Genomic DNA, 17,827 nt, shown 5'->3' with positions numbered 1-17,827 from the left:
TGACAGGGACCACACCGGGATGGTGCCTGTGTCTGCACAGGATCAGCCCTGGCAAGCCAAAGCTCGGTGGTGCTTTGCCCAACTCAGGGTTGAGCTTGCCCAGTTTAGGCAGGAGCCTGATGTGACATCCCAGAGCTCACCCTCGCATCACTGACATCCACTTCCTGGGACATGGCTGTGGGAAGGGGATGCTCTTCCTGCCCAGGCGCTCTCCCTAAAAAAGCTCTCCCTAAAAAGTTCAGCCTGCGAGTGGGTGGCTCACAATTTTTGGGCGCTCACCTCAAGCACTGCTGCTCCAGGGCCAAAGCTCAGAGGCTCCATCTTTCTCTTTCCTGAATGGATGGGGAACTGGGATGCCATGGATATCCATCCCCAGTGAGCTGGTACCATCCTTAAGCATCACACCCAGGGACATTTTCCCATCCCGCTCCCAAAATCCCAAGCTCACTCAGGTTGCTTTCTTTGCTTTTGCCTCATTTTCTCTCTTCCTTTGGGAGCTGGCATGAGCCGCACCACGCCGGATGGGAGCTGCCACCGGCTGCCGGCTGGAGGAAGCGCGAGGGACGGCGTTGGGACCATGCTACATCTTGTTCCAGAAGGCTATTGCAGACATTTCTACAACATATACAACCGCACGGGACATTCTGTGTTACAAAGGTTTCCAAAAACATAAACCACCAGAACTAAATACATACTCGATGGCGGCGGGGGCTTTAGAGTCTTCAGGGACTAGGATGCAGTCTCTGGCTGGGGCAGAAGCGATGCAGTGTCTTACAGACAGGGGTGGAAACTGCAAAAGTTTCTTAAATTTGGTCAGTCTCATAGTGCTTCTTGATGGCTTTGCTCAAAAAGTCTTTTCTGTGGGTTGGTTTTCTTTTTTTTTTTTTGTTTTGTTTATTTGTTTTTAATCTCATCCAGTGGCAAACTACAAGACTTCAGTGTACATTTAATGACACGACTGCTACATCATCTTGATTTTATAGCTATCTTTAATATCAAAGCAGCTTAAGCTGTTAATAAATTCCAAAGTATCCTTTTATTAAAATATCTAAAAGAGGTCTATAAATATTTTTTGATTTTTTGTTTTTCTTTTCTAAAATTGTTCCCAGTTTTTCACATTTAAAACAAAGCCAGAGGGATGGGGTGGATTCACAGAGGGCGGGGGGTCCCCTCTTTTTCATGGGCGCTTCTCTTCCGTGGCGCCAGCCACTCGTCACCTCCTGGTGCACACTGCATTTATCAAAATATATATATATATGTGGGGGGGTGTATATATATATTTAGGGTGGCGGGGGGCTCAGAACTCCCACTCGAGGGCCTCCTCGCGGTTGGCAGCCCGCTCCAGGCGGTGGATGATGTTGTTGAGGTTGGCCATCTTCTCGTGGCGCCGCTGGACACTGGTGCTCAGCCGGGGGCCAGGAGCCGGTGGAAGCGCCGGCGAGACCGGCCCGGCAGAGGAAGGTCCTGGTGAGGCTGAGCCGGTGAGGCCGGGTGAGGAAGCTGCCGAGGGCGACGTTGGGGAGACCACCAAGCTGCAACGGGATGACCCCGCGGAGGACTGGGAGCTGTCGGGATGTGGCGGGTGGCGGCGGTAGAGGTCCCCCAGCGGTGGCACTGGCGCGGCCTCCCCGCCGTGGGAGGCTGCCGGCGCTGGGGGCGGCGGCGTGGGGGGCTGCCCCCCGCTCCTCCTGAGGAGGTCCGGTCCCTTCGGCCGCTCCGGCCGGGCTGCGTGAGTCCCGCCGGCGGCTCCAGCCGCCCGGATCCCCCTGCTCCTCCTTCACCTTCACGGGAACGGCGGCACAGGGGGGCTCGCCCCCCACGAACACGGGTTTGTGATCCTCGGTGTCCGAATCGGGGCTGGGGGGGGCCCGGCGCCCGGGGATGGCTGTCCCACCGCTCTGCTCCGGGTCCGTGTCATTGTCCTGCGCGCCCTCCACCAGCATCTCTCGGCGCATCCGTGACCTGCGGGACACAACCACGGAGGGCTGGCAACAACCACCCATTGCCCCATGCCGTGCCTCCAGCCAGTGGACAAATTGTCCACTGCAATATCACCTAGGGATGAAACCTGTGCTGCTCCCCAGGGCTGGGCTGCTGTGGAGGTGGATCCCGTGCACCAGCAGCCTCCTTAAGGAGTTTCCTCCCCCTTCGCAGAGATCGCGCTCTGGGGTGAGCAGGTGGATGTGAGCATGGAAACCGCTTTAGATGCTCAACATGACTTGATCATGGTAGCCAACACCACCCACCAACCTGGGGACCTCCAGTGGGTCCGCACCACCCATCCAGGGAAGAGTGATGGGGAAGGCTGGAAGGGGAACAGTGACACCCCCTCCGTGACACAGCACCATCAGACCCCCAAAGCCTGGGAGCGCCCATACCTGTAGTTGTGGAACCAATTGATGACGGTGTTGGTCTTGAGGTTGAGCTGGAAGGAGAGCAGCTCGATGGTCTGCTGGGAGGGATATGGCTCCAGCTGGTAGGCTTTCTTTAGGGCTTCCTTCTCCTCTGGCGCCAACACCACCCGCGGCTTCTTGATCTGGAGCAGGCTGAGGTCCTGCGGCGGCGCGCTGGGGCTGGTGCACTCGGAGCGGGCGCTGGGGGATTCGCTGTCCGAGCCAGCGCTCATCAGCCCGTACCGCCGCTTCAGGTAGGCTGCAGGAGAGGACACCCAGCTGGCACCGCTCGCCCCCCCAGCCCAGGACGCCCCCCTCAGCCAGCACCCCGCACCCAGCGGGGCTGTGTCACCCCGTCCCTCACCCTTCTTCTCCAGCTTCTTCATGTCGCGCAGCTTCTCCACGTTGTGGGGGTCGTTGAGCCAGAGCTGCATCCGGACGAAGGGCTCCCTCCCCTTCAGGCTCAGCTTGTGCCACGGCTTGGGCCTGGAGAGGAGATCGGACACCGAGCCCTGCGTCAGGCCCAGGATGCTCTCCCCAAACAGCCGCTGGCCTGGCGGAGGAGAAGCAGAGGTGGTTAGCGGGGTAGAGCAGCGGGACGGGCGCTGCAGTCCCCCTGCAGAGCAGGTGCACCCCATTTCCCAGCCAGCATCCGCCTGGAATTCCCATGAGCACCCACAGAAAAACATCTGGGAGGGGGGTGACATCTATAGGAATTGGGGTGCTGGATCCATGCAGTCTCACCAGCAGCTCCCAAAAACCTGGGCGGAGAGAGGGTCCGCACCTAAATTGTTGTCCGTCAAGACCTCCTTGACCTTCTTGGTGATGGAGTAGGTGTCCAGCTCGGGGGACATGGCGACGATCTCCTGGATGCCCACGGGCCCCTGGCTGTTGGGATATGTCTTCCCACCCAGCGCAGGCGTCGAGCGGCTCTCGGGCTGCTGGTTTTCCTTGCTGCTCTCCAAGGCCAGGGTGAGGGGCTCCTGGCAGCCCTTCTCGTGCTCGGTGGGGCTGGGGGGCGGTGAGGGGGACGGCTGGGGTTCCGCCGGGCTGGCTGTGTGACACCAGGGGAGAGGGGTCAGCAGGAGGGGACAGTGCAGGGACCCGGCAGGAGCAGGAAGGGCATTTGGGGGATGCCTGTGGCTTTGCCCTCTAGAGAAGAGGGATACCAGCCAAGCTTCTCCAGTGGCTACAACAAAGCAGGAGGTGGTGGTGATGGAATAATTAAAGAGAGAAAATACCACCAATATAACACAAAAAAATCCAGTTACTGCTTTATGTCAGGCCCAAAGCCCAAGATTTTTGATGTGGCTTTCCTTTTATTTTTGTTTTAAATGAAGGGGGTTGGGGATGAAAGGGGCTTCCCAGGATCTGGGTGTTAGTACTGGAGTTGGCAGGGACAGCTCTTCCCAGTGCTGGGGTGGGAGCAGGACAAACTCACTGGGATGCAGGGGATGGACACACAAGTGGTGGGGACACTGATGGCACATGGGGACCACGGGGACAGTGATGTCACTTACCCTGCGAGGGTGTGGGCTGCTGGCTGATCCCCTGGCCCAGCTGGTCTGACAGCCAGAGCTGCATGCGGATGAAGGGCTCCCGACCCTTCTGCGTCAGCTTGCTCCACGGTTTGGGCCGCGACAGCATGTCACTCACGCTGCCCTGGGACAGTCCCAGCACCTGGGCACCACGCAGGTGTCACCCGCAGAAGGTGAGGTGCACTCCCCCAGTGCTGGGAAGCTGCCTGCCCTCCACCCCTGTGTCAGGGGAGGGGGAGCAGGATGCCACCCACTGCCACCCGCTGCCCCACAGCATGTCTGGACCCTCTGTCCCCTGCCATGGGTGCTGATGGTGGGTGCCCCTGGGATACCCAGGGGGTGGGAGGCTGGTCCCCAAAGGGCTCTGTTTAGGGGACTGGGCATTCTTGGTGGGAAGTGCCACCAACCAATTAGTGGTGGCCACTGGGAGACCGGGTTTGGGTCAGATCCGAGGACTGGGAGTCCTCCAAGGGGAAAGGAAGACTCCGGAAGGAGCTGGTGAAGGCCATCAATGAGCCCCAGGCTCTGGGTCATGGAGCAGAGAGGACACCAGACCCCCTCTCTCCAGGCTGGTACCTTCTCTCCGAAGATCCTCTGGCAGATGCCGTTCTTGGCCAACTTCTCCTTGACCTGCCGGGTCAGCTCCAGCGTGTCCACCTCCCTGTACATGTACATCTCATACTGCTCTGGCGTCAGCGGTGGCACCGTTGGCTTCAGGGTCCGCGGCACGTACGTGGGGTAGTAGGACAGACGCCCACCAGCCGCCGGCTCCGCGCCGGCTCCCTCCGCCTTCATCTCCGACAGCCGGTGGGGCTCCTCGTCCGCCGGCTGCAGCTCGTCCTCGTTGGTGCCTCCCTCACCGGGCTCGCCCCGCGGCCAGCCCCGGCCGTTGGCCATGCTGGAGTAGCTCGAGGAGGAGGAGGACAGCGAAGGTGACACGGAGGTGTAGGGCCGGCTGAGCAGGCTCCGCTCCGACGCCCAGTGCTGGTCGAAGTAGGAGCCGGCGTCGCCGATCTCCGACTTCACCTTCCGGATGATGCTCTGGACGAAGGCGGCGGGGGAGAGCACGGCCAGGGGCGTCTGCGGTGGGCCGGGGCTGGCCCCGCTGCCCTCCTCCTGCTTGACGTAGGCGGGGGCGACGTTCTGGCTGACGGTGGCCAGCGTGGAGCGCTCGGCGGGCGCCGCGTCCCCCCCGCGCCCGCTGGCCCCCGACTCCATGTCCAGCAGCGCCTGCTGCTGCGCCTGCATCTCCCGCCGCGCCTGCTCCAGGATGCTCTTGATGGCGTCCTCCGAGCTGCTGCCGCCCGCCCCGTTGGCCACTGCCTGTGACGCTGACGGCGTTTTGGGCTCCCCTGCAGAGAAAAGGGGCGAGGGCAGCCCCGAGGAGCAGCACGCGTCGTTTACTGTGTGGCCACAACTCAAAGTGTGGGAGAAAAGTGGTTTATCCTGATCCGGTTTGGACCAGCAGCATCCACAAAGCAACAGCTTCAACAGCCCAACTCAAAGCCAACTTCTTTTTTGATGATTGCAAAATAAATCCCATTACCAGCAATGCGATAGATAAACATGTTTGTTTTCCCTGCCTGTTTTTCCACCGTTCCCGTCTAATTTAATTCTCTGGGATTCTGCTTTCTCAGCAGACTACCTGTTTTAATGTATTTCATTTCTTGTAATTGACTGTGAGAGCAGCTGCTTTAATGATTCCTCATGCCAGATGGATCCTGAATACTCATTTAATCATCTGCTTTGGGGCAGGGGGGAGGAAAAGAGTGCATCCAAAGTTTCTGAAAACCCAGATCTGAACTCTGCTGCACAGGGACTCTTCCATCCCACATGGCATTTCCTTCCAACATGCCCTAAAATTCTCCATGGATGTCAATGGGAAAAACACCCCCAAAAAAGCTAATTTTTGGGACAGTTCCCACAGCCACAGAGCACCCAACCACTGGCACCCCTTTGGGTGCTGCTGCCACAGGGCAGAACAGGGACTTGGCCACCCCTGGAGCCACCCCCATGGCAGCACCTACCTCCCTTCTGCGACTCAATCTCCTTTTTTGCCTGCTCCAGGATGCTTTTGATGGCGTCGTCGGAGCCGGTCTCCGGTGTCCTGATCCGTGGCGTGATGCTACCTGATCAAAGAGGCAGGATAACAGCTTTGTCACCGGCGCTGGTTTTACAAGCTCCACTTGTATGTCAGGAAGTATTTACTGCTCCTCATGTTCGGTTATTTTTAGGGATGCTGGTTTGAAGACAAATGTCACTCCCAATTAGTCGCTACTGGAGCACAGGGAGCCTTGGTAGCCCTGGCTGTCAGCTCCTGCCTCTGGCATGGCATCTCCCACCACCTTGCTCATCCCAGCCAAGGGCACCCTCTCCCCACCAGGAGCAGAGACATGGGCACAGAGACCATGTCCCCATCCCCATCCCTGTGCCTTCCTAGCTGTGCAAGACAAGTGTTAATGATGGATCAGATCCAGGGGATAAATCAGAGCCCTCCAGAATGAAACCAGCAGGTGCATGGACCGTGGGCGTGCATTGTCCAGTCCTGGTGCCACCACGGGGACTGGAGTGACCAGCAGCCACTGTCCCCAGAGAAGGGAGTCACCATTCCATGGCAGTGCCAATGCCATGCCAAGGTTCTGCAGCACTAAAACTTCATTATTTTAATGAAATATTCCCGAGCACATTGATTCATACGGCACGGAACAGCCTAATGAATAATTAAATGGCACTTGTCAGAATAAATGAGTAAAGCACATCCAGGGATGCAGCTTCCACAGCCATGGGTTGTTGTTAATTGCTGCCGTTTGCCAGGGCTCATCCCACCCGGCAGCCAGCTCCATCCCAGCAGGGAAAATCCCGGGGTGCCACTGCTGGGACCAGCATCCCAGCACATCACGGTCTGGTGAGCCCCCCTGCCACGGCGTGGGGCACCCCAGGGTGCAGCCAGGGTGAGCTGGGGTGCACTGGGACAGGACCCGTTGGCAGGGGCCACCCCAACCACTCACCTCTCTGGCGCACCTGGATAGTCCTCAGGGCCAGCACGTTCTGCTCGTCGGAGAGGAACTGCTTCATCTTGATGAACGGCTCCTTGCCCTTCACCGTCAGCTTGTGCCAGGGCTTGGGCCGTGCCAGGATCTCGCTGACGGAGCCCTGCGACAGCCCCAGCACGTAGTGCCCAAAGACCCTCTGCCCGATGTTGTGCTTCAGCAGCTGCTCCTTCACCTGGAAGGCGATTTCGGCCGTGTCCAGCTGCTCCTCCTCAGTGGAGCTGCCGGCGCTGCCCTCGGAGGGCTCGCCGGGCGGGCTGGTGGCACTGGCGGCCGGCACGGGGACGGGGTGCACGGTGCTGCTTTTGGCCCCGAAGAAGGAGGAGGGGAAGGGCGGTGCCCCACTGCTGCTCTCGCTCTTGTAGCTGGGCAGCGGGAGGTGGGGAGCCTTGGGGTCCCCTGAAAGACGCTCGCCCCCCGGGAAGGGGGACAGCGAGAAAGTCCGGGGACCATCGGGGGCCATGCCAGGGCCAGGCAGCGTTGGGAGGGGAGTGGGGGATGCGGGGTCATCGGCCGGGGCGTGGTGAGGGGATGGGTACGGCTGCTCCATGCCCAGTGGATCCTTCCCTGACTCGTCTTCGGAGTGATCCTCCTCTAGAGATGAAGGAGAGAGAGGGAGACACACTAGAGTCCCCCTGGCCACAGCCCTGCAGCCAAACATCTCCTGCCTCAGTTTCCCCAGATGACATCCCACCTCACCACAGTCAGGGCAGGATCTGTCCCTGCCACCCACATTCCCACAGATATTCCCATCAGGATGGCACAGAATCTAGGGTCCCTACCAGTGCTGGTCAGCAGGCTGGGCTTCTCCAGCAGGTACTTCTGGGAGGGGTAGAAAGCCTCCTTCCCCAGCAGCAGGGACTCCTCTGCCTTCGAGATGTTCTGCAAGGAGCCAAGCCGAGATGGGGACAGGCGGCGGAGGCACCGTCGGCAGGGCTGGCACAGCCCGGCCAGCGCCTCGGGACGCGCCGCGGCACTTGCCTGGGGCAGGCTGCAGCCAGCAGAGGCCACCTTCATCGCCTTCAGGATGCTGGGAGGGAGACAAGGGGGTGCTGAGAGGGAGGCAAGGTGGCCGTGGCCATGTCACGGCTGTGGGAGCGTGCTGTGCGTGCCAGGACACCGGCAAGGCAGCCGTGGGCGCTGGTCAAGCCATACCTCAGCTCTGTTTTGATCTCCTCGTAGTCAGCCTGTGCCTGCAGCTTCTCCTCCAGCTTCTGTAGAGCAGAGGAGGGGACTCCTTGCAGCCGGCTCCTGGTGGCCACACAGCACGGCCAGACCCACGTCCCCCACCCCCAGCACGCCCCAAGCCCCCGCGGGCGCACCTCGATGGCCTCGTTCTTGGCGGCCAGCTGCCCCTCCAGCTCGGCGATCTGGGTGGCAGAGGACTCCTCGAGCTCCTGCAGTGAGCTCTGCAGGTGCTGGACGTCCTTCAGGAGCCGCAGGATCTCCCGGTCCTTGGCAGCCAGAGCTGCCTCCAGCCTCGACCCTGAGCACATGGAATAGTTCACTTTGTCCTGCTGGGAGAGGGGACACTGTCAGCTCCCGGCCACCCAAGGTGGGGACAAGGGCCACCCTCCCCATTGAACAAGACCCCTTAGGAAGCAGGTGAGCCCAGGGCTCAGCCTGGTGCATTGGGGACCCTGGTGACAGGGCTCTGGGGAGGGACAGACCTTCCTTTTGCCCTTAAAGGTCTCCCAGGTGCACTTCAGTGCTGTGGAGGTGCATGTCCCTTTCTCCGTGGGAAGAAGGGCACAGCCAGTGCCACCACCTCTGGGTGAAAACACTCCTCAGGCATTTTGGGCTTGTTCCCCAACATGGTGGGTGCTCCCAAACACAAAAAGGTGCTCCCGCATCAGTGGGGTGCTCTCAAGTGCTATGAGATGCTCCTGGCTGTGACAGATGCTGCCAGCTGCAGTGGGATGCCGATGGCCCCAAAGGATGCTCCTGGCCCCAGGGCTGTTCCTGGCCCCGGGGCTGATCCTGGCCCCAGGGCTGTTCCTGACCCCCAGGGGTGCTCCTGACCCCGGGGATGCTCTCACCCCCGTGGTGCCCGTCGGGGAGCAGCAGGCCAGGCTCAGGGAGCTGTTGACGGCCGCCAGCTGCTCCCGCAAACTCTCCACTTCCCTCTGCGCCGCCTCCGCCCGCTGCAAGAGAACAGAACAGGAATCACACCAGGCACTGCAGCTCATCCCGCCCCACACAGGGTCCAGGATCTGCCCCGATCTGTGCCTCTCCTGAGCACCCCACTCCCACCCCCAGCATCATAAGCCCAGCCCAGATATTTAAGCTCCCCCCATGTATTTAATGTCCCCATGTCCTAACACAGTTCCCGATCCCCATCCTTCAGCACTGGCTGCAGACCATCTCCAGGACACCATTTTTTTTAACACCCAAAAGGATGGTTTTATTTACATAAATTCTTCTTTAGACCTCTTTTATTATCCACATGCATTTATTTGTACCTACATTTTCAGAATAAAATAAAACCAGTTAAGAGGAATGGACAGGACCAAGACAGATTACAATGGAATCTAACACAGGAACAGTGTGGGTTGTGCCCTAAAACACCCGTGAGAGGCTGGACGTGACAAGTGCCAGCTCCAGCAGCCAAATTGAGCCTGGCAGAAACCCAAACACACCCTTAACCCCACACATGGGGCAGGGGGTCCCACCAGAGGGAGGAAACCTGAGCTCTCCTTTGTGGGGATTCCCAATCCTGGTGCCTGTCAACCCCTTATCAGTTTTGGGGACAGACATCCAGGCCACACAGATGTTCAGGGTGTGTGCAGCACCCCGGGCTCTGCAGGGCCAACTCCACCAGCTCCTGCAAAGTCAGCTCCTGGCTCACCTGGTTGGCTTTTTCAAGGTTGGTCATGATCATGGCGACTTCATCTGCCCTGTGACAGAAAACAAGAGGTGTCAGCGGGGTGGAGGCACAGACACAGCCCAGAACACGGGTTAAGGCTGAGGGATAAGGACCTCGCTGTTGGAAATGATACAACTTTCAAAATTTTTTTGTAACTTTAGTCAGGGGCTTGCTCGCCTTTGCCCAGGGGGAGGGGAATTGAAGTTTCTCTTCAAAAGACTCCGGTTCACCGGGGAAGAATTGGGAGTAGCCAGGAGATAAACAGGAGATAAGTGAACATTAACTAACATTTCCCCCCTCCCCCTTGGGTTGGAGACACCTGGTCTGGGAAAAGATGAGGACCCAATTAGCATCGAAGGTGAAGGGATAAATAACCAATAGGAGATGGAATACTAAGAATTGTGTCTTTGAGACCAATGAACGTGAATTTCTGTGGGGTTTTTATGTACAAATACATGAAAGGTCTGGTACAAAACCAGCTGTGATCAAATGATTTTCACTGCACAACCCGGGCATGCGTGGATGAAACAATTTCTGTTGCACATCCCAGACAGAATAAAGCAATGCCTGGGTTCTCCAACACTTAAAAAATGTTGTTGGAGAGTTTCTGGTTTTCCCGCAGTTTCAGTGACACCACGACTCGGGATGTTCCTGAAGTATCTCAGCTCCTCAAGTAGCACCACGGAGATGTCCCAGTGCTGCCAGAAGTGTCTTGGCTGAGCTTTGAGCACAACCCAGCCCTGCTGGGAGCTTACTTGGACGCCGCTTCCTCGTCGTATTTACAGCGCAGCTCCAGCAGCTCCGTCTGGGTGGCCTTCAGCGCTGGCAAGAGGAAGAGGAGGGTGAGCTGTGGGGTGGGGGCTCGGCCCCTCCATGGTCAGCAGCCCCTCTCCCGGCCCCACTACCTGCGTGGAGCACTTTGATCTTCTCCTCTGCCTCCCCCAGCCGAGCGGCCAAGGTGACCTGAGCTTCCTGCAGGCCCCTGCGAGAGACGGGCACCAGGGATGTACCGGGGGCACCACGGCCGTGCCAACCCCACAGCCCCCCCAAAATCATACAGAGACCCCTCACCAAGTCCCTTCCTCTACCCCATCACTCACTGAAGCCAGGAAAAACCCACAAGTGGATACCAGGATGCGTCCAAGCCGTGTTACCCATCAATGTTAAGGGGTAACGTCTAATATTTATTGCCCCAAGTGTAAAAAAATTCACTTTGGGTTGAAAATGGTGCCTGATGCCTGAGGCTGAAACCCCTCTGAGGGGGGGATGGCAGCCCACCCCTCTGTAATTAACTGGAGGAGGGGGAAGCAATCAGGGGAAAGTTATTCTGCATTATTTATAGCCTGCACTTGCCAGGAACTTACTCGCAGAGATCTGCAATTTAGGGTTTAAAGATTCTTCATTTGTTTCCCGGTGCAGCATGTTAAGGAATAACAATGAAGGCACCGGAGCCTCCGAATTAAAAGGTCATCTAATGAGGTTCATACAGCGACCTGGATTCAACCCACTAGTCTGAGCAAAGCCGTGTGCCAGGGATACCGCGCAAGGGCACAACAGGAGGGACCTGTCCCGGCTGTGCCCGTGCCTGCTGCTTCCCCAAAACCACCTGGGATTGGGGATCGACAGACAGACTGACACTGGGAGAGTCTGAGACGGTGTCGGGTTTCTGAGCGTGACGTGACCGCTCCCAACTGGACAGCAAAGGGAAGGAGAATGGGGAGGGATAGACACCCCCGTGCAGGAGCGGGGACAGAGCCACGTGTCCTCACAGCGCCCCAAAACGAGCCCGTTCCCGGCGCCCACGTACTTTTGCTTGTCTGCCTCATTTCTCTGCAGCGAGGTCTCTGTGCTGGGCGCTTTGCCGTCGAGGCCGGGGAGCGGGGGCTCGGCTGCCGGCGACTTCCCCTCCCTGCGCTCTGCGGGGGGACACAGTCACACGGCTGCGGAGGGGACAGCAGCGGTGGCCAGGGGGCAGCTCCTGGCCCTGGGACCCACCCTGCATTCCGGGGATGCTCAGAGGCGGCGCACGGGGAGCCCCGCCGGGCACCGCGGGCTGCCACCCTCCCCCGGCGGGGCGGTACCTTTGGTGCTGCCGAGCTCCGGGTGCTTCTTCCAGGGCCGGCTGAGCTCCTTCAGGGGCGGCGGCTCGGGCTCGAGGCGCTGGAGCTGCTGCAGCCGATCCTCCAGGCTCCGGGCAGCCTCCAGCACAGGAGCGGCGTCTGCGGGATGTGGGGCGGGCGGTGAGCAGCAGGGATGGCCCTCCACAGCCCTCTCCCACCTCCCCGTGCCATGGGGACAGCCCTCGTCCTGCCTTTCCCAAAGCCTTGGGGACACGCCAGGTCCTGCCTTTCCAGGAGCCCTGGGGATATCCTGAGTTCTGCCATTCCAGGCGCCGTGGGGACACCCCCAGGTCCTGCTTTTCCAGCAGCCATGGGGACATCCCGCCATTCCAGGTGCCATGGGAATATCTCCCCGGCGTCCTGCCTTTCACTGCCAGCCCCGAGGCACGGAGGGACGGGCAGGGGGCAGGGGGGCATCACCTCCCACGGCACCGGTGGCTCCGGCAGGGCCGGTTTGGGCGCAGACAATGGAGGTTTGTGCCGAGGTAAGCAGGTGCATCCGGAGCCGTCCGTCTTCCCTCTGTCAGCATTACACCATCATTAGCTAGTGTCTGCTCAGCGGGGTGTGCCATTATGTCTCCCAGGGCTGATGTAATTATACATTGACATAATTAACCCAGCAAGCCCATTAAGCAGGCCAGCTAAAAATTCATCTATAATTATTTGTTGTGTGCATGCTAATGAGTCCATCTGCACTGCCATTGTACAACATGAACAAATTAATTTACAAGTCTGGATTTTTTAATAAGTTCAAGAAAATGCCTCCTATTGAGCCAGGTTAATGTAGGTTTGGGGTTTTTTGGGTTTTCTTTTGTGTTTTTTTTTTTTTTTTTCATGGAAAAGAAGAGGAAAGAAAATAGATTTGAATTCTCCAGGGTCAAAAAGTTAGGCAAACAGGGAAGTGGGATGGAGTTGAGCATGCTACCGTATGGCACGGACGCGTGGCAGGCATCCAAGGGTAAAAGATAATAACAGTGATTGAAAAAAATTCCAACAACTGGCTGCCTCCACTCAGAACAGGACACAGAGCAGCTCTGCTGCTCGGCAAGTCCATGGCTGAGATGGCAGGGGGATGAAGGAGGCCATGTCATGGGATTTGGGGGTCAAACACGGTGAGCCTGCCCAGAAGATGCAAGATTTGGTCCATGCCCACGTGGATGCTCCTTACAAACAAGAAATGCCAAGGCACGTGCTCCTCCAAATGGGATTTGGGTGTCTGTCTGCCCCACTGCTGCCCTGCCATCCCACAGCATTGCACCCCACAGCGTCCCCCCAGGATTAGTGACTGCCAGACTAAAAGCCCCTGGAGCATCCTCCACAGGGAATGTTATCCCTTCTTTCTGCTGGACGTCACAAAGGCCCCATGAATGGATGGAATTAGAGGTTTGGCCATGAGGATCCAGAGGCAGATGCTGAGCACTGTCAGCTTTGACACTGAAACAGAGACATGGCTCCAGCTGGGACCCTCCTGGGATGCTCATGGCATCCTCCAGCTCCTGGTGTGTCTCAGCTCAGCATCCCACAGGCTGGTTCCCCACACAAGGGTGTGGGATGGCAGCGATGCAGCACAGCCCCAGCCAGCCTGGATGCTCCCACAGCCATTAATAACTCCCATAACTACGTGAGTGGAGATAAGGATATGGATAATTAAACCCCACGCTCCGGGGGCTGCTGGGGTCCCCCCTGCGCTCCCCAGCCCTGGGAGTGCTGGCAGGAGGCTCCGTGCCAGCCTGTGAGCTGCCTCCGTGGGGATAAACACTGGGACAGGCCCTGTTCGATCCACGCCAGCAACTCCTCCTGCCTCCAAGATGAGAAATAATATGGGAAAAACGGGTCTGAGCAAGAAAGCACCAGGGATTTTCCTCAGGTCAGCATTTTCCTTCCCATGAGCTGCAGCCCTGCTGGTGAAATACAGCTGGGGTGATGCCTCCGTGTGCCTCCCTGTTTGGAGCTGCCAGCCTGGGATTAAAAGGTGGGAGCAGAGCTTTGGGAAGGGAAGAGCAAACCTTTGCAACAGCCAGGGCAGTGCAGACTCCAAATTCCTGGCTGGAATAACTATACTGAGCCAATGCCACACTGCCCATCCACTGGGAAACGCCATCCTTGGCTGTGGGGCTGGCTCTGCCACCACAGGTGAGATACTGGGGCGTGGTCCCTTCCTCCATGGATCACATCTTCCACGGGGACAGGTTAGACCTGACACCGACCGGCAGCACAGATGGGTGACAGGTGACATGAGGGACACGTGTGCCTAAACAGGACCTGAGGGCACTGCACACTCTGGGGCCATGGTGCAGGCACAGCCTGGGAAACAGTGTGTCCCTGCCCTGGCACGCTGATCCATCACTCCATCCCCCTCAGTTCATATTAATTAATTAATTAATTAATTAAATACATATATAAGTGCCACCACTAGCTGGCGTCATTTGCCATCCTTTAGCGGCACCGGCAGTGCTGCAGCAGGATCACAGAATCACAAAATATCCTGAGCTGGAAGGGACCACAAGGATCCAGGAATCCAACCCCTGGTCCCACACAGACACCCCAACAATCCCATCCCGTGCATTCCTGAGAGCATTGTCCAAGTGTTCCCAGGGCTCTGGCAGCCTCGGGGCTGTGTCTATTCCCTGGGGAGCCTGGGCAGTGCCCAGCACCCTCTGGGGGAGAACTTTTCCCTGATATCCAGCCTAAACTTCCCTGACACAGCTCCAGCCATTCCCTGGGTGCCATCCCTGCTCACAGAGATCAGAGATCAGAGCTGCCCCTGCGCTGCCCCTCGTGAGGACGCTGTGGGTTGGGATGAGGGCTCCCCTCAGTCTCCTCTTCTCCAGGCTGAACAAAACAAGTGCCCCCAGCTGCTCCTCACATGGCTCCTTCTCCAGACCCTTCACAATCTCCACGGCCCTCCTTTGGATGCTCACTAAGAGGGACGGGAGCAGTTCTGAGCGCTCCTCACCTTCACACAGACACAGCTGCAGGGAGCACCTGTATCCCTGGGGATCACCAGCTAATCCCGGTGCCAGGGCCATTCTACCCTGCCCACATTCCATGCTGCTGCTGCCTGGCTCCAGGAGGAGCACAGGTCACCCGTGGTGCACCCATGGGACACCCACAGTACCTCCATAGTGTTGTCACCTCTCCACCACGATGGCCTCTCCTCTGCCACCCCATCCCAACCTGCTCAAACACATCCAGCAGCGCCCTACGAATCCCTCCACGAGTCAAAGTCAGCCTTAAATCAAATCATCCCCAACAACAATGACATTAATTATGCTTTTAACACATTTTACTGCTTCCCCCCCTTCCCTTCACGCCACATCTGTGTGAACAATATCCAAAAGATTTACGGTTTTCTCCCGTAATTACAGACACACAGCCAGCTCACTTATCAAAATACTTGCTGAGCAATCAGGCTCCGTTACAGTCTCTGCCAGAGATTTGTGTTGACAGCAGCCATTCAAAGCAAAAAATGTCGAATCAGGACTTATGTGGCGCTTGGAAAGTATTCCACAAAGAGTTTGCCTGTCGAGAGACATGTGGACATGGAACAGACGGGGACGAACCGTGGGAGGGAGGATTTGGGGAGCAGGAGGGGAGCAAGAGATGATGCTGTGGAAAGCAGAGAGAGGAGAAGGAGGAGTGCAGAGAGCACAGGGAAGCAGTTTTGGGGTGTGCATGTGTGTGCATCCATGTGCAGGCGTGTGCGGGCGGGAGGAGCCGGCGGGTGAGCGCGGGGAGGTGGGGAGGGAAGATAACTGGGTTCTGGAAACCGAGCTGACATTTGGTTCTCGTAGCACAGGAGAAAATTTAATGAGGACAAAAATATGTCTCCCTAATTCCCCTAAGAAATCATTAAAACATTTTGTTATTCCTAAATGTCTGGAAAATGAATTAGTGGCCCTGCAGGAGCCTTTCCACGCATTTTCAGCCGTTTGCAGCTCTCAGTCCCCGACGCGTCGGGGGACGCTCCGTGCCTGGCTCACATGAAATCCCCCAAAGTGGGGAGCAGCAGGAGGGGGCTCTCAGCCCCTCACCTGTCCCTAGAACCAGCTCTGCCAACACAAACCTCAGGGCTGCCCCGTGCCTCGGTTTCCCCCTCCCAGGACGGCGTGGCTCCCTGGCCACAAGGTGACAGAGGAAGGATGTCCCCGTGGCTCTTGCTGCGAGCCGGCGCTCGGTCGTTTCGGTCAACTTACCGTCAAACAGACAAGTGGGAATAGCCGCAGTGTTACTACACGGGCTGAGCAAATGTATTCCTTTCCTAATGTCAAGATGCATTTGGCTCAGGGGCTGAAACACAGCGACGGCAAAAGCTGCTTCCTCTCCTCTCTTCGGCTGGGATCTCCAGAGCACCATGCGCCGGCCGCGGTCGGCGACGCCAGCCGTGCCGGGGACGGTGCCAGCCGTGCCGGGGACGGTGCCGCGGTCCTCGCTGGCTCCTCTGGGCACCGGCACGCGACTTGTTAGGCAGCCAGGTCGCCACCGCGCTGCTTACCTGGAGCTTCGAGCAATTGCTTGTAAACGCTCAGGAAAGCCGTCTCAGCCTCCTTGCTTCTCTTACTAAGTGCAATCACCTGCGGGGAGAGGGATAAAGGGGTCAGGGATGGGCTTGGAGGAAGGAACTGGCCGAGCCAGCGGGATCGGTGCCACTGCAGCCAGCACACGGGTCCCCCCGGCGCGGCTCCGCGCCCGCTCCGTGCCCCGCGCAGCCGCTCGCTGCCTGTGGCTAAACTCCTCGTGCTGCTGCCATGTCACGTCGCCCTAAATCATTGATGCGCTCTGAGTAAATGAAAATTATAATTTAATGTCGGCGCTTAAATAAGAAATAAAGAAGCCCGGCCGTTGTTGTGCCTGCCGGGCCGGATCCTTCCCCAGCCGCCCTCCCAGGGTGGTGCTGGGGGTGGAAGTGATGCTCACACCGGGACTGGGACACGTCCTCCTGTCCCTGTCCCCCTCGGCCGTTGGGGTACCAGGGTGCTGGTGACACTCACACCAGCTGCATCCCAATAACCCAACAACGTTAATCTGCTGCATGTTCCCATCCAACATTTATGAGCATGAATCATTTACTCCCTTCAGTTTTTCAAGGCATAATGACACCTCGGGGCAGGGGCTGCTGCCCACCAGGTCCCCTTGGTTGCCCCTCACATCCAGCCCCACCTGGAGTGGATGGGATGAGGCAGCAGAGGGACACGAGGGCACAGGCATCAGGGATGGAAGTGACCCATTCCCAGCTGGGAAATGTCCAGCTGGAGCCAAACTTGGCACACACACCAGCCAGTGGTGGAGGAAGAGGTGCCCACCCAGCAGACACACAGTTATGACAGGGTAATAATCTATTAAATTGCTCTTAAGCCACCGATGGGCTAATTATGAAACAAAGCCTGAACTTTGGGCCTCAGTCTGGTGGCAGCTCCCACACCCAGAGCATTTTTCCCTCCTCTGTGCCAGCAGAGCTCCTGGCTCACCCTGCCAGCCCGGATTGCCATCGCTTGTCATTCCAACCCAAAGCAAACGGCTCATTTGTAATCCAGCAGCCACCTGAGCAAGCCGCCTTCTCCTCCGGAGCTCGCAGGCACTGGAGCACAAAGATCATTTTTCTATTGTTAAAATTGTATAAGCCGGGCTTTTTATAGCAGCTCGTACACAAACCTACTTTCTCAGCACCGCGGTTCCAGCAGAGGAGGAATTTGGGGGCTTTTCTTCAGCGTTCTGCAAAAATGCTTGGCTTCAGGGTGCTTTAAAATAATAATAGTGAAGAGGGGAAAGGAGGGAGGAGGCAGCCAGGAGCCGGCACTGCCCATGTGCTGGCGCAGGACAGAGCCATGCCTGCTGAATCTGCCGGTGGGGTGAGCCCTGA

General features: G+C 58.0%; 1 protein-coding gene across 1 annotated transcript in view; it reads right to left on the bottom strand.

Moving 5' to 3' along the window:
• Window positions 1-971: 971 nt before the first annotated feature.
• CUX2 (cut like homeobox 2) overlaps window positions 972-17,827 on the bottom strand; it is a 61,525-nt gene continuing 44,669 nt past the window's right edge. Inside the window, 19 exon segments of the mRNA XM_053994157.1 lie at window positions 972-1,582; window positions 1,584-1,962; window positions 2,379-2,652; window positions 2,758-2,946; window positions 3,178-3,447; window positions 3,914-4,073; window positions 4,508-5,283; window positions 5,959-6,060; window positions 6,940-7,575; window positions 7,764-8,011; window positions 8,137-8,195; window positions 8,304-8,495; window positions 9,021-9,125; window positions 9,830-9,878; window positions 10,603-10,669; window positions 10,753-10,829; window positions 11,655-11,763; window positions 11,929-12,066; window positions 16,463-16,541. Coding sequence (XP_053850132.1) covers window positions 1,298-1,582; window positions 1,584-1,962; window positions 2,379-2,652; window positions 2,758-2,946; window positions 3,178-3,447; window positions 3,914-4,073; window positions 4,508-5,283; window positions 5,959-6,060; window positions 6,940-7,575; window positions 7,764-8,011; window positions 8,137-8,195; window positions 8,304-8,495; window positions 9,021-9,125; window positions 9,830-9,878; window positions 10,603-10,669; window positions 10,753-10,829; window positions 11,655-11,763; window positions 11,929-12,066; window positions 16,463-16,541 — 4,194 coding nt within the window. The 3' untranslated portion in view covers window positions 972-1,297.

Source organism: Vidua macroura, chromosome 18, assembly GCF_024509145.1.
Source record: "Vidua macroura isolate BioBank_ID:100142 chromosome 18, ASM2450914v1, whole genome shotgun sequence".
Classification (NCBI taxonomy): domain Eukaryota; kingdom Metazoa; phylum Chordata; class Aves; order Passeriformes; family Viduidae; genus Vidua; species Vidua macroura.
Note: the sequence above shows the minus strand (reverse complement) of the source record. Positions and strands in the feature narration are given on the sequence as shown.